Below are 15,665 nucleotides of genomic sequence, written 5' to 3'. Positions count from 1 at the left end.
GAGGGAGAGAAAGAGAGAGAGCACAGAAGGGAGGGGCAGAGGGAGAGGGAGAGAGAAACCCAAGCAGACTCTGCACTGAGCGTGGAGCCTGACCCGGGGCTCAGTCTCATGACCCTGAGATCATGACCTGAGCCCAAACCAATAGTCTGATGCTCAACCGACTGGGCCACCCAGGCACCCCAATATGGCTGTATTTCTGTCTGCTAATTCTAAACGAATAAAGCAAAGTTGCACAATGTGTACCTTTTATGTGTTTATGTGAGTGTGGGGCCATGTGTGGAAGGATTCGTGCCAAATTGTTGACAACATTCCCCTTTTGAGAAATGATATGGAAACCGAGGAGTGGGGAAGGGGCAGGGTGACCTTCATTTTTTACTTTTATACATTTCTGTAACATGCAAGTACTTTGCAAATAAGAATGCATCATTTTTGTAATTGGAAATAATGTAAGCCTAAGATGAAGTTTTATAATAAGTTTTTTTAAGTGCTTGCTTTGGCAGCATGTATAATAAGTTTTTTTTTAAAACTTATTTTAAAAAAGTGCTGTGCCAAAAGTGGAGTGCCTGGGTGGCTCAGTCGGTTAGGCATCTGACTCTTGATTTTGGCTCAAGTCAAAATCTCGGGGTCCTGGGATCAAGCCCCGAGTTGGGCTCCACCCTTAGCAGAGAGTCTGCCTGAGGGTTCTATCTCTCTCTCTCTCTCTCTCTGCTCCTCCCCCTCGTGCTCTCTCTCTCTCTCAAATAAATAAATAAATCTTTAAAAAAAATAGCCAAAAGCAATAAAAATAAGAATAAAACAATATAAAGTAAAAATATGCACACTGTAAATAAAAAGAGAAAGAAAAGAAGTGAAAACGGGCTCAATAGAGTTTTCTGAGTAGAAAGAACCTTCCCACAGTGTGGTGTTCTGGGTCTTTCTGGACAAGGTAATGTGGCCTCTGAAAAATGACAGCAAAGCCCCACATTGGCCTGAGACACAGAAGAGCCCAGTCTTCTGATGCCATGGCCGTGGCCGCGGCCATTCTGTGGAGCTAGGGCTTTGGCCTCGCTCCCTCTCAGGCTGCATCCGGCTCTAGCACTCTTTAGTCCTGAATAAAGGCCTCAGAGAAAACAAAACACCTCCAATCCAGAAGCAGCTACACTGGCTCTCAGAAAGGAGGGAATCAGGGAACATGGACAGCCCCAAACTCTGAAGTTGATTTTTCTAGAAAACTGAGTTGATCTAAAGAATGCTATTTTACATGGGCCTGGATTGTCATCAAGGGTGGAGATGGCATGAGGGCAGGTACTGATCTGCCAGGGCCCCTCGCAGAGCCCAGGGCTCCTTTGCCCGACACCTCCCTGGGCAACCCCAGAAGGCCCTGATCCTCACCAGAAGAGCCTGGGTCTCCACACCACTTGAGGCCGTCCGCCATGTAGCCCAGCAGTGTGTCTTCCAGCGTGAACATGTCCTGCCGGACCCGCGTGTAGTCATGCGCCAGCTCGCTGGATTTGCTCCAAAAAAGGGTCTAGGAAAGAAAAACACAACCTGTCATCGAGAGCAATTCAGTAAGTCACACACACACACACACACACACACACACACACACACACACACACACACCCATGTCTTTTTAAATTAAAGAAAAACAAAATATCAGAGAAAATCATAGAGAGTAAAGGTGGGTGTTGTTGACCACATCAGTGCTTTCTGTGTGTGAACCTGAGAGCATGGGTAGAGGTTGTGTGTGTGTCTCCTAGGTCATAATATGAAATGCCTTATTATTTTTGGTGGCAGCAAAAAAAAGTCTGAAAGCCATTGATCAGAATCTTACTATAAACACAGAACCAGAACACATCTGGAGCAGACATTAGGAAATTCCTAAATTTATCTACAAAACCATTTTGTCTCTGTGCTGTTTTCTGGGAAAAGCGCTCTTTGATTCTTCACAGGCTCTGTAACCTCGGCTTCTTTCCCCAACTCTCTCCTAGCCCCACAAAGAGAAAAGAAAGAGAGAAAAAAAAAGAAACAAATACAGTGAGTTTTTTCAGAGTCCCTTGTAAAGGTAGAGAAGGTAGAATTTCAGAACAATCTTGAGCCCGTGGGTCTATGCCTTCTTGACAGGAGGCCGTGGAGGGTATGGCTGGACGCGTGGGCCCCGGAGGGAAGCCCTCGTCAGCCCTTACAGTTGTCCGACCCTGGGCGGCCAAAGTCTCGCTATGCCTCGATTTCCCCATCTGCAAAATGATACGGGTGGCAACCCATAACCGTGAGGAACTCAGGGGCATGAGGAGATGCAATGAGACCATTGCAAATAAAGTGCCTAGTCCCGTGTCTGTGGCCTCGAGACTTGTCACTGGGGGTCACTTACCAAGCAGCCCCCCAGTGCTCCAGGCAGGAGCTCCATCCCAACCCCAACTCTCCACCACCAGGATGAGCGGCTGTAATATGGGGCTGGCTTGCGGGTTTCACAAAGATGACCGGCCATACACTGAATTTTCACCCGGAATGCGGACTTTACGCAAGACGTACCCATCACGCACCTTTTCCGGGACAATCAGTGTATAAAACCCAGGCCTCTTTGGCTCCTAATCCTGTGCTATTGACATTTCAGCTGGTCACTTTCGAGGCCATCAGACCGGAGCCGTCCCTGACCCCTGACCTCACCAAGCCTAGGTTTTCTCACTGGTAAAATGGGGATGTTGATTCTTGACCTGTTTATTTTGCAGGGTGACTGTGAGTCATTATTAACATCATCATTGTCAGGGGTCAGGGAAGAGTTTGGCAATGATGTAAGTTTGGGTCGTTTTGTTTGGATTAGGTTGGGTTGGGTTTCGGGTAGGCCCGCTTTGCCTGATCTTTGGCCATGTCTCCTTCCTCTTTTCCCGTTCCCATTTCTCTCTCTTACTGTCCTTTCCCCAGACGTCCTAAACCCCGATGAGATCCTGTCCCCCTAAAACCCCACAAACTTCATCTCGGCCCACCACACATACATTCAAACATCCAGATTTTCCTCTTCCTTCATTCTGGTCAAAATGTGGTCCTGTGGGCGCCTGGGTGGCTCAGTTGGTTAAGCGACTGCCTTCGGCTCAGGTCATGATCCTGGAGTCCCAGGATCGAGTCCCGCATCGGGCTCCCTGCTCGGCAGGGAGTCTGCTTCTCCCTCTGACCCTCTTCTCTCTCGTGCTCTCTCTATCTCATTCTCTCTCTTAAATAAATAAAATATTTTTTAAAAATGTTGTCCTGTGACCCCTTCCTTTGGCTTTTATTGTCCATTTTAAAAATCAGTCACTTGCCCCCGTTACCTTGTCGCAAGGGACAGGTTCATCTGTCAGCTCCATTAGCGGCTGATAGTCCTGTTCTGTGCTGCTGCAAGGATCCTTCGAAAGAAACGCCTTTGTGAATGCCTTCCCTATCTTTTGGCAGTCTTTATGTCTGAGAGAGAAAACATGGAAAATAAAAGAAAGCGTGAAAGGTTAGATTTCAAACATATTTGGGGAGCATGATTACCCAGAAAATGTCACTTGGGAAGCACTATGTGCCAAGTAGTTCAGAAACATCATTCCATCCAATTGTACAGCATTTTTTATGAGATGAGCAATACCCTCCATACCCCGCAAGGCCCCTGCCCCTCCTGGAGCTCACTCTGGTTAGAGAGACAGTACGCAAACAAGCAGATCGGTTAACAAAATAAGTACAAATTATTCTAAGTATTCAGAAAATCAGTGGGGAGGGGTGGCATTGTTTACTGAAGCAATGACTGATTGGGGAGGCTGGTCCGGAGAGGTGTCCCTGACAGGTCATTTAAGCTGAGACTGAATGATAAGAAGGAGAGCATTCCAGACAGAGGGTACTGCAGGTACAAAGGCCCTGAGGCACAGAGCATAGCTGCAGCCGAAAACAAACAACCGAGAGAGGGCTTAAGAAATCAGGTCAGAAACAATGATGAGGTAGTAGATCACTTAGACCCTTTGGACCAAAGAAGTGATTTCAGATTTTACTCTAATTATAGTGGGAAGCCGTCGGATGGTTTTAAGCATGAAAGTGGTCTCATCTAGGGGCACCTGGTGGCTTAGTCGGTTAAGAGTCTGCCTTCGGCTCAGGTCATGATCCCCGGGTCCTGGGCTCAAGCCCTGCATTGGGCTCCCTGCTCAGTGGGGAACCTGTTTCTCCCTCTGCCTCTCTCTCTCTCACTCGTGTTCTCTCTCTCTCTCAAATAAATAGATAAATCTTTTTAAAAAGTGTTCTCATCTGATTTTTTTTTTTTTTTTGAGCCATCACTGGAAGATTCTAAGCTGGCCCGAGGAAGGAGAAGAGTCTCTCAAACAGAGATCCAAGTCCATGTCCCCCCCAGACAGCCTGTGGCAGGGAAGAAGGGATGGAGGGATGAGGGGACCAAGGGCTGCTGGAGAAGACCGCTATTGGAGCTCTCCTTGCGTTTCTGGTAACAGGTGCAGAGAAACCCATCATTTCCTCGGGACGAACAGGTAGGAGTGCTCCCCTGGGAGTGCTCAGTTATCATTATTGGGATAAACTCTGGCCTTTGCAGTGGGGATCGGTACCGTACCAAGTCAGGCAACATGACCTGGGGGAAATAAAGACCCCTAGTTTTCCATTTCCTTCTGAGCTTCTTTCCCACTGCCCTCCAGAGGGTCTTCTGCCTTCCCAGCTCAAACTGGCATCTCCCTGATAAGCCAAGGAATCAGAGAATATTAGTGCGGCACTGGCCTTTTGACACAGAAGCTACCCTGCCCACCTGTTCTTTTTGGAGCAGGAAATCTCAGAAAGCCCCTTCGTTTAGGGCAAGGAGGAGAGCCCTTGAGTAGGCCTGCCTGCCTGAACTCTCTGGTTCTGCCAGTTACACTGTGTGTCCTTGGGAAAGTCACCTCAGCTTCTCTCTGCCTCTGTTTCCTCATCTGTAAAGAATCTACCGAATACAGATGTTCTGGGTTTAAATAAAGCACATGATAAATCCTTTCAGAACAGCGCCCGGCACAGAATAAGAGCTCGCTCCATATCAGCATTATATTTCCTATCTTTCTTTTCCTGCCCTTTGCTCAGAACTTCCTGGCTGTGAGCAGTCATCCGAAGCCAACAGAAGCAGGTGTGGCCCATAACTCCTGGGCTAACTTAGGAATGGGGCTCATCCTCACAGGGCCTGGAAGGGCACGCAGAATCAGTACGACCACGCCTGGGGTGGTGAGAAACACCCAGCTACTAGGAGTCAGATCTAGGGTGCAAACACAGGCAGAGGGTAACACCACAGCCTAGCCTCTTGTTCATAGGCAATATGATTGTCTCTTTGCTCTCAGCTTTGGATGGACATGGCATCCACCCTCACCTTAGTAAGAATCAGACGATAAAAAAAAAATAATGGCTTTGATGTAAAACAGCCACAGGACAGAATTCCAGATCAGTCATCCAGCCCACCCTGGGTGGGCTGAGGTAATAATAATGATAGTAATAGTAATGATAATAATAAAACAATAACAACAAAAGGTAACACTTATTGGGCGCTTAATATATATATTTCACATACATATCTCATTTAACCTCATAACATTTTATTAGCAAATGTATCAGGATTTGATTTGAGTTAATAAGATCTAAAATTGCAGGGACTTAAGAGAAAACTTTATTTCTTGCCCATATCTCAATCTCAAGTCCAGTGTCTGGGATTTCTATGACTTTCCACATGTGAGAGACCCATCTGCTCTGTCCAAAATGGCTGCTTCAGTTCCAACCATCATGACTACATTCCAGCCAGCACAAAAAACTAGGGAAAAGAAAGAAGGAAGAGGAAGGGAAAACAGCAGCAGCGGTGGGCATGTGGGCTGCCTCCTAAGGACAGGTACTTGGAAGACGTTCTTTCTATTTGCTCTCATTTCATTTGCTAAAATGTTGTCACAGCCCACACCTAGCTGCAAGGGAAAGTGAGAAATGCAATCTTTAACCTTGATGGCCGTTGCACATCTAAAATCACTGTTTCGATTCTAGAGAAGAAAGGGCCTCTGTCACAGGGAGGTACCACCATTGTCCCATTTTACGGATGAGGACATTTGATGGCTGTGAACTTAAGCAAAGCATCCAAGGTCACAGGGAAGCCGGATGGGTACCAAGTCTGTGTGAGACTCAAGGTCAGGCTCCCACCTCACTACTGAGGTACTGAGGCAAAGTGCTCCAGCCTCAGCTTCCTCACCTTAAAGGGGAGGCAAGAACACTTCACTCATGAAGGTTTTTGAGGATTCCATGAGCTAACACACGACATGCTCCTGGCTTCTGGGGCCAGGGTGGGGGGTGTCTCTCATGCCAAGGTCCCTCCATTCCCTAATCTGCACAGGACATTTCAACTGCATCACAGCTTCCCTTCCAAAGCTGTGCCAGGAAACCATTTTCCACCTGACTTCCTCCATATGTTATACATTTAAAGGAAAAAAGGCTATTGCATTACATACTTCAATGTCAATCAAAATTTATGGGGCACCTGACAGTGTTCATGGGGATCGTGCTTTAATTCCATTAATTTAATGCTGTGGCCTTCTCAAAAATGTGCTGTTCCCGATTCAACTCCCTCGTAAAATTCTTCTACCTCTGGGCCTAACAGCATCTACGGGACTTGAGGCAGACAAAGGCTGAAGGAGGAAAGATATCTCCCTGAGATGAAGAGCAAGAGAATTTTCCACTACAAAAAATCTGGCAGGAAAGAGAAAGGAACGTGCACAGAGTCCCCACTATTTGCCATTATGTCTTCATGAATGTATGCTTATGTAATCACCAAAGACTCAGTGGAGTCCCCTACAGAACTCACAAACTTCCAAAATTATTTTTATGTTCCTTAGGCATATAGATCCAGTTCAGGAAACATTACCTGCTGGGCTCAAGAATCCCTAGGCTAAAACTTTCACAGAGCTCCTTGTTTAGAAGGGGCAGAGTGACAGAACATCAGAGTTGAAGCAGACCTTGGAAGAGTTTATGACTCAGCTGCTTTCCCTTTCTCTGTCTCAGAGACCACAGCTTCCAAGCACCCCCAAGTTAGGAAAAATGGGGAGTGGCAGAGAGAAGTCTGGGAGCAGGCTGTATGAAGCTACTTTTGATCCTTAAAGTCAAAAGTAAACATTTCATGTTTACTTTTTTTTTTTTTGCATTTACAGTGCAAAACATGCACTGGATGTGCAAATCAGCATCTTTATTGGCATAAGTATAGAGAAATAAAAAGGCATTAGGATGGCATCATCCAGAGATGTCTGCAGAACTCATCTATACAGGTCATCACAGGAAGGAGCCTCAACTTCACAAGTGTAGCTTCTTTGCAGAAGTCCCCAGTCTTGGCTTTTGTCCCCCTGGGTGGAGCATAGTTCCATTCGATCAAACGGCAGCCAAGGAAAGCTGTTTTGAGTCAATTGGTGCAGAGAAACAGAAGCGCTCGGGAATTCCTGTGTCCAGCAGAGACAGAAGTCAGCCTCTGACTAAAGAAGCAACATGGAAGAATACATGTCATTTCTGGAAATTCAAATTTTTTTTTCTTTAAAAATGGCTCCTCTGTCCCCAAATGGTGATACTTCTAAGCAAACCTGCTGCCAGTGATAAGAGACTGTGAAGTGGCGACTGTCCGCCCTGGGGCTGTTCCTGAGAGCTGTCTGGGCTCAAACCAGATGGGCTGTTGGAAGTCATCTGGTCCCATGGCTCTCAGCTCCGGCCACCCTTGACCAGTGTTCCGGTGACCAGAGCTTCCGGAGTTTGGGAAAAGATATGGTGCCTGACTCCAGGACAACCAAGTCAGAATGGGAAAAGTGGAAAAAGCCGAACCGACAATTTTTCAAAAAGCTTCCCGTTCCTCGCTCCTCCCAGCCCCTGGAAATTGCCCTTCGGCTTTCCATCCCAGTGAACTGGAAACTGTGTAAGTGGAATCGTACAGTTTGTCTTTCCCTCCCTGGCTGGTTTCACTTGGCACAACTGTCCTCACGGCTCATCCTTGTTGTAGCAGGTGTCAGGATCCCCTGTCCCTTTAAGACTAAATACCATTCCCTTGTAGGTTTACTCCTCATTCCGCTTACCTCCCCTGTGGACACGTGGGCCACTCCTCCATGCACTGTTTCATTCCACAAATCCTTTTTTTTTCTTGTATAAACAACCCAAAAGAAAATGATTATCTTATTTTATTTTTTATTTTTCTAATTTTATTGAGGAATAATTGACAAATATAATTGTATACACTGATAGATCCCAGTTTAGGATGATTCAACATTTTTTTTTAAAGATTTTATTTATTTGACAGGGAGAGACACAGCGAGAGAGGGAACACAAGCAGGGGGAGTGGGAGAGGGAGAAGCAAGCTTCCCGCCGAGCAGGGAGCCCGATGCGGGGCTCGATCCCAGGACCCTGGGATCATGACCTGAGCCGAAGGCAGACGCTTAACGACTGAGGCACCCAGGCGCCCCGGATGATTCAACTTAAAGGTTTTCAACATTACCATAGTGCAAAAGTGATACACATTCAGTAGAAATTGCCTTAAAATTTTTTTTTTTTTTTTTATGTTACTCATTCCATAAATTCTTACCTAGGTCCTACAAGAGCCTCTCAACAGGACCGGAGCTATCCTCAAGCACTCATATTATAGTACAAGGCAGAGAAGGAACAGAACTAATTACAATCAGGGCGCCGGTGACTTGCCCAAGGCACTAAAACTTGAAAACACAATAAATCATAGAACATTCTCTGATTTTTTACTACAGAAGATAGAAACAGAATAAAAAGAAAAAACACTCCTTGATTATATATGCATCAGTATCCTCATTTTGAAAATGATTTTTCTTTGTGTGCTCCCCAGTTGTGACATGCAAAATCTGTCTGTATTTATAACCACTGTGGGCTTTTTATTTGCCTGTGTTCTGGCTTTGCTTCCTTTGATGGGCTCCAGAGAGATTAGAGATGTGTAGCCAACAGAAGGGGATGGTTTCAAATGGTGTCTCTGCTCAGTGGAATATAAAGCAGCCTTTGAACAATGTATTTATACAGAGCTTGGAATCGCTTGGGGGATGTTTATTTTACATTAAGTGATGAAAGTAGACCTCACCTTGTAGGAAACAGAAAAAAGATGCACATCAAACTGGTAACTGGGGTTGTCTCTTGGAAGAAAAATAAAGGCTAATTTCCACTTTCACCCCATATTTTCTGTATTGTTGGCTTACAGCAAAAATGGATTCATGTATTATCCAAGCCATCTAAAAAAGGGGAGAGGGTTAGAACCCTCTTACACTGTTGGTGGGAATGCAGACAGGTGCAGCCTCTCTGGAAAACAGTATGGAGGTTCCTCAAAAAGTTAAAAATACAGCTACCCTGTGACCCAGCAATTGCACTGCAAGGATACAAACATAGTGATCCGAAGGGGCACCTGCACCCCAATGTTTATAGGAGCAATGTCCACAATAGCCAAACTGTGGAAGGAGCTGAGATGTCCATTGACAGATAAATGGATAAAGAAGATGTGGTGTATATATATATACAGTGGAATATTATGCAGCCATCAAAAAATGAAATCTTGCCATTTGCAACGATGTGGATGGAACTAGAGGGTATTATGCTAAGTGAAATAAGTTAATCAGAGAAAGACGAGTATCATATGATTTCACTCAAGTTGAATTTAGTAAACAAAACAGATGAACATAGGGGAAGGGAAGGAAAAATAAAATAAGATAAAAACGGAAAGAAAGGCAAACCATAAGAGACTCTTAACTCTAAGGAACAAACTGAGGGTTGCTGGAGGGAAAGTGGGGGGGATGGAGTAGCTGGGGGATGGGCAGTAAGGAGGGCACTTGATTTAATGAGCCCTGGGTGTTATATGCAAGTGATCAATCACTAAACTCTACCCTGAACCTAATAGTATACTATATGTTAACTAACTTGAATTTAAACAAATAATAAATAAAAAGGAGGGAGGGGGAGTCAATTTTTTTAATTTAGAGATATAGTACAATCACAACTAATTTTTAGAAACTGAAGGAAAAAAACTCAGAATAATCAAACCGTATTTTAAAAATAGTTACATCTGGCTGCGAGGAGTATAAGGGTTGTCATTTTCCCTTCCTTATACGTTGAATTTTCCTATCATAAACATATATTACAACGGAGGTCATAATGAAACTTTCATTTTCTTTTTAGAGTCACTTGAGCAATTAGACCAAACGTTTGAGAATCTTGGAAAGTCCTAGGACCTGGGTTGAAAGAAAACGTACGGCTTTAGGAATTTCCACATCCAGCAGAGATGGACGTGGATTGCCACCTGGTCACCACCCATCATTTTTGTGCCCTCCCTTCATTTCTCCTGGCTACAGTGTTTCTTCTCATCTCTCCTCCAGTTAAAGACAATAGCATGTGGGGCGCCTGGGTGGCTCAGCCGGTTAAGTGTCCAGGTTAAGTGTCCGGCTCTTGGTTTTGGCTCAGGTCATGATCTCAGGATCGTGAGATCGGGCCCCACACTCAGCAGGGAGTCCGCTGGAGATGCTCTCTCTCCCTCTGCCCCTCCTCCCCCCACTCTTTCTCCCTCTCTTTCAAATAAATAAATAAATCTTTTTTAAAAATAATAATAAAAGACAAAAAAGCACATGAGCAGGCAAGACTCAGTGCCCTGGCCCCACTTCTCGAGGGCCAGTGAGGTGATATATGAAGAGAGGTAGGGGTAAGGGCCATAGACTTTTTCCAGTGGAGTTTTCTCTCCACTTTTAAGACTTCCTTGCATCCTTAAGCAAGACTGGGTTGCCAAATCACTCTTAATCACAGATCATACTAAGAGTCAAAGTTTATGAATAATATCAAGGAGACAAGTAATCAGGAGGCTCAGACAGAGGGAGGGGAGAATGGCACTTCCTGCATAGCCCCCCAGGTCCTGCCTGCCTTCCTGCACGGGACACACGCTTGCTCAGCCAGAATCATGGATAGTGCCACTGAGTGACCTTTTGGGTTCTGTCGGGTCCGTCACACAACTGGAAGGATTGAAATGATGAAACATCTCCATCTTATTCCCCAGAGAGCTCCACAGCTTACATGATTTCCCAGGGATGCATGCCTCACAGATTACGAACTTATTTCCCCTAAGTAATCCTTTAACCAAGGACATCCTGTTAAGGGCATTCGAGAGATAGGTCTCTTCATTCTAGCCGGAACGTTTAGTCTATCTACCTGGAGTTCCAGTCGACACACTCACACACACAAAGACCAGCTATCCTTGTATCATCGCAAATATCAGTGATTGCTCCTTCTTTATCAGTGACTGCTTCAATCTTCCAGCTGACAAATAAGACGAACATACCCCATCTAAGAATGACCCCATTCCCGGTGCTTCCGGGGAGCATCCAGGCAAAGCCAGCCTCCTTGAAGCCTGCCCCAAATCTCATAAAACAAGCTCCAATCCTATAAATCCTTCCCTACATCCTTGCACTGAACGCTCCCCTGCCCCTGTGGATCCCTTAGTGAGCACTCACTCTTGCAAAGAGCCATGAAACCTGTCTTGTTCAACTGCTGTGTGTTCCTGGTGGTCTTGGGCTGAGGGACATTGACAGTAACCTGCAATCTTGAGGGTGATGTTAAAGAGTCAAAAAGCCTGGGAAGGGCGCCTGGGTGGCTCAGTTGGTTAAGCGACTGCCTTCAGCTCAGGTCATGATCCTGGAGTCCCGGGATCGAGTCCCGCATCGGGCTCCTTGCTCAGCAGGGAGTCTGCTTCTCCCTCTGACCCTCTTCCCTCTCGTGCTCTCTCTCATTCTCTCTCTCTCAAATAAATAAATAAAATCTTTAAAAAAAAAAAAAAAAAAAAAAAAAGCCTGGGAAAACCAGCATGCCTTAAGCAGTGTTTATGCTTGGCAGCAGTTCCAGCAGCAGCTTCTGGAAGACTTGGTTTGCTAGTGAGAAAGTCTGCACATTGAGCTGGTGTCTTAGCTCAGTGACAGTATTTCTCTGCTTGCCTCCGTCATTGGTGACCCGGAGGCTCCGTGCGATGACCCGGAGGCTCCGTGCCGTCCAGGCTGGGCACAAACATCAGGATTCAAGGTCAACAGCACGTCCTCCCCGTTCTGACCACACTGCTCCTTCCAGTAGACCAGATGGTTCCTCTGTTGCCCTATCCCCCAGGAATCAATCCCTCTTGCTCTCCTCTCACCCTTGTCCCTACCTCTGACCGACCCAGGCAGTGTCCTCCAGGAGCCCAGAGGCAGGAGGGAGCAGGAGAAGGAGGAAGGGAGAGCTCATGCCCCCCCCCAACCACAGAGGGCTCCCCACGTGCTGGACACTGTGCCTAGTCCGTAACTCATGCTTACACTACTTAAATCTCCCACTAGCCCCAGGAGGAGGGTCCTGTCATTATCTTTGCCTTATAGCTACTGAAACTCTGTCAGTATCTGTTTTAGAGCCACGAAAGCTCAGCTCGGAGATTAGTAAGGACTAGGGCCAAACAATTAGGGAGAACCCGAGCTCCTGACGCTCTCCGGAACAATGCTGCCTCCCACAGGAAACGAAGTTGTTTCCGACAGAAATGAGGACCCAAGACCGCAGAGGGGTGGTCCTTTCCCTAGATCCCAGGAGAAGCTGCAGACCAGAACAGGGCACGTGTTTCCCAGGTGATGAGATAGAGCCAGTGGGGTCCAGGGGATGGGCAGAGACTTAAAGTCCTATGCCAAGGGGAAAACCAGGTACGTTTGGTGGTTAAATATGTATGTTGTCAGCCTACCTTATGCTTCATAACTCTGTGCTGTCACCTCTCAGGATGTGCCGTCACCCTTCCCACAAATAAGTTTTATTTCAAAGTGTCCCCCCCCCACCCCCCCACCCCCGTAAAGCAACATCACCTTCTTAATGTATTGCTCCCCCAGGGAAAACTCTCACACCCCAAATCCTCCTCCCTAAAAGCACTTGGATCTCGAGGGGTAATTACACTCATTCTGTGAATTTTCCTGCTGTCAAGTCCTGCAGGGCATGGTGTCTGGGCCCAAAGAAAACAAACGGTTAAGTCAGCGGTTCATTCTCCAAATTTAAGGCGGGGGATCTGCACTGAAGGTGAAGACTGCCACCTTGTGGGCGAAGAGAGCAACTGGCGAGATTCACTGAGGAAGTCAGGACTTTCCAAGTAGGGTCTTAAAGGCAGAAGATTCTTGGGGCGCCTCGCTGGCTCAGCGGGGAGAGCAGAAGACTCGTGATCTCCGAGTCGCGATCAGGAAAGATCAGAAGTCATTAATCCCATTAATTTGGCCCTAATGCCTGACATGTTCAAGAAACAGCAAAGAAGCCTGTGTGGCTTCTTTGGGAGAAAGCCGGTGGATAGTAGACAGAGGTGAAGGCTGACTGGGGGAGCTTTCCAAGCCATTGTCTGGAATTTAGCTTCCACTCATGCAGAACTGAGGAGCCATAGAGGAGCTGGAACACAGGAAGCACATGATATTTCTTAAGTTTCAAAGGATTTCTCTGACTGCCTCATTGAGTATGGACCAAAGGAGGGAAAGAGCAGAGGCAGAGAGACCAGTAATCTGGGCAAGTGCCAGTGATAATCTGCACAAGGCTGGTAGCAGCTAAAATGGTGAGAAGTGATAGATTCCAATTCGCCTTACATTTCCTAATGGATTAGATGTGTAATGTTAGAAAAAGAAGGAGTAGATCATAATTCCAAGGTTTGTAGCCTGAGACACTGGAAGGATGGAGTTGCCCAGAACTGGGATAGAGAAGGCTTGGGTGGAGGCAGCACTGATCATTCAGTTCGGAACATGCTGGATTTGAAATATCTATAAGACACACAGTGAAGCTGTGGAATAATCACAGGGGTATATGAGCCTGAAGTTCAGGAGAAATAAAGCCATGAAACTATTTGGGATCAGCAAACAGGAGAAAATGACCAAGGATTTGGCTTTGAGACAATCCAACAGAAGAGGCTGGGAGAAAAAAAAAAAACAACAACAACAAAGACTGGAATGTGGGACAAAAAGCAGGAGAATGAGTTATTCTGGAAGCCAGGTGAAGAAAGTATGGAGTATGAAGCTGGAGGAAGTGATGAACTGTGTCAGATGCTCTTGATTGGTCGAGGAATATGAAGACTGTGAACTGATTGTCTGAATTATCACCAAAGAAGAGCTGTTTTAATTTCCAAATGCAGTGGGGGTTGGGGGGGGTGCTCATCTTTTTGTTATTGATTCTAGGTTTGTTTTGGATTTGGGTTTGGGTTTTTTGCCTATGTGTTAGATCATGTATTTGGTGAATTTACTTGGGGGAAGATTGCGGGAAATGCTGCCTATGTTTAAATATTTTATAAATGTATCATTAAGAAAGCAATATCCCTGAATTTATCTTTCCACGCACTCACCTTCCATGCCCATTTCAAGCCTGAGCATGTCTTCTCCTAGAATTTTTTTTTTTTTTCAGTGCAAAAAGGTGGTTTTATTAAAGCATGGGAATGCACCTGTGGGCAGAAAGAGCTGCTTCTCCTAGAATATTAAGCAAGCCAACTCCTTACCAATCAATTACCTTTTGGAATGACAATTTTCCTACAACTGTAAAGCAAAACTAATTAGAAAATAAATTTAATGTTGAGCTTTGAATCATTCTGTGGCAGTCACTTCTTGTAATCCCTTAGTTCAAATTTTTGTACTCATTAAGATCTATTATCATTACTGTAATATCCAAATGTTATAAATATGAACTTATAAGATATATTAACAAAATTATTTGTATTTTGTATTTCCATTCTTTTGTCCAATTAACACAGAGCACCCGGCTCTGTATTAGGTATACTCTAAGAATACGGCAGTTAACAAGACACACACCACCCCTGACCTCCAAAGCTTGTGGTCCATAGGGAATTACAGTTATTAAATAGGAGGTAATCATAAAGTAAATGTAATGTTCGCTATGGAAATGTATCACTCTGGGACCTGCTCTTGTGTAAGCTTGGATCTTTTTGGACTATATTTAAGAAAAAATGTTGAACGCCTGTACCTTGACAACTATGTGATCTCTGGCCATCTCTGACCTAAGACTGTTTGTTTCTGCCCTTCATCTGCTAAGTGCCAAAACTGTTCTATTTCCCAAACATGTCAACCTTGTTTCTGTCTAAAACTTGTGGATACAATACTAACATTCAAAACTTGAACCATTAGAAAACATTTTTTAAATTATATATATATATATATACACACACATATGTATACACAAACATACATACTTATTATATAAACACACATATATATCCTACTTTGATCTAATAGCATTAAAGCTACAGCAATCCAAAAATAGGAACTATTGAGCCAAAATTTAACGAAATATATGCAAGACTAGTGCTCTGAACGCAAAACAATGCTGAGAGAAATTTTTAAATGCCTGAAGAAACAAAGGTGTAACATATTCGTGGCTTGGAAGTCTCCCTATTAAGATGGTAACTATCACTAAAATGTATCTGTAGATTTAACAGATCACAAATCAAAATTTCAGCATGCTTTGTTAACATTGACAAAATGATTCTAAAATTTATGTGAAAATACAAACGACGTAGCCAAAGTAATCAAAAGGAAAAAACCTGGAAGGGTTACGTTATTTGACTTTAAGACTTACTAAAGAGCTAGGGGCACCTGGGTGGCTCAATCAGTTCAGCATCTGCCTTCCACTCAGGTAATGATCCCGGGGTCCTGGAATAGAGTCCTGCATCAGGCTCCCTGCTC

The 15,665-nt window shown here is 45.0% G+C and overlaps 1 protein-coding gene across 1 annotated transcript in view; it reads right to left on the bottom strand.

Annotated features, from left to right (window-relative positions):
• The window catches only part of CD38 (CD38 molecule), a 43,513-nt gene that overhangs the window by 11,527 nt on the left and 16,321 nt on the right, over window positions 1-15,665 (bottom strand). The window contains exons 2-3 of the mRNA XM_027597862.2: window positions 3,285-3,414; window positions 1,372-1,507 (exon numbers count right to left, since the gene is read on the bottom strand). Of these exons, the coding sequence (XP_027453663.1) occupies window positions 1,372-1,507; window positions 3,285-3,414 (266 nt within the window). The remainder of the gene's footprint in view (window positions 1-1,371; window positions 1,508-3,284; window positions 3,415-15,665) is intronic.

Source organism: Zalophus californianus, chromosome 2 (assembly GCF_009762305.2).
Source record: "Zalophus californianus isolate mZalCal1 chromosome 2, mZalCal1.pri.v2, whole genome shotgun sequence".
NCBI classification, from domain to species: Eukaryota; Metazoa; Chordata; class Mammalia; order Carnivora; family Otariidae; genus Zalophus; species Zalophus californianus.
Note: the sequence above shows the minus strand (reverse complement) of the source record. Positions and strands in the feature narration are given on the sequence as shown.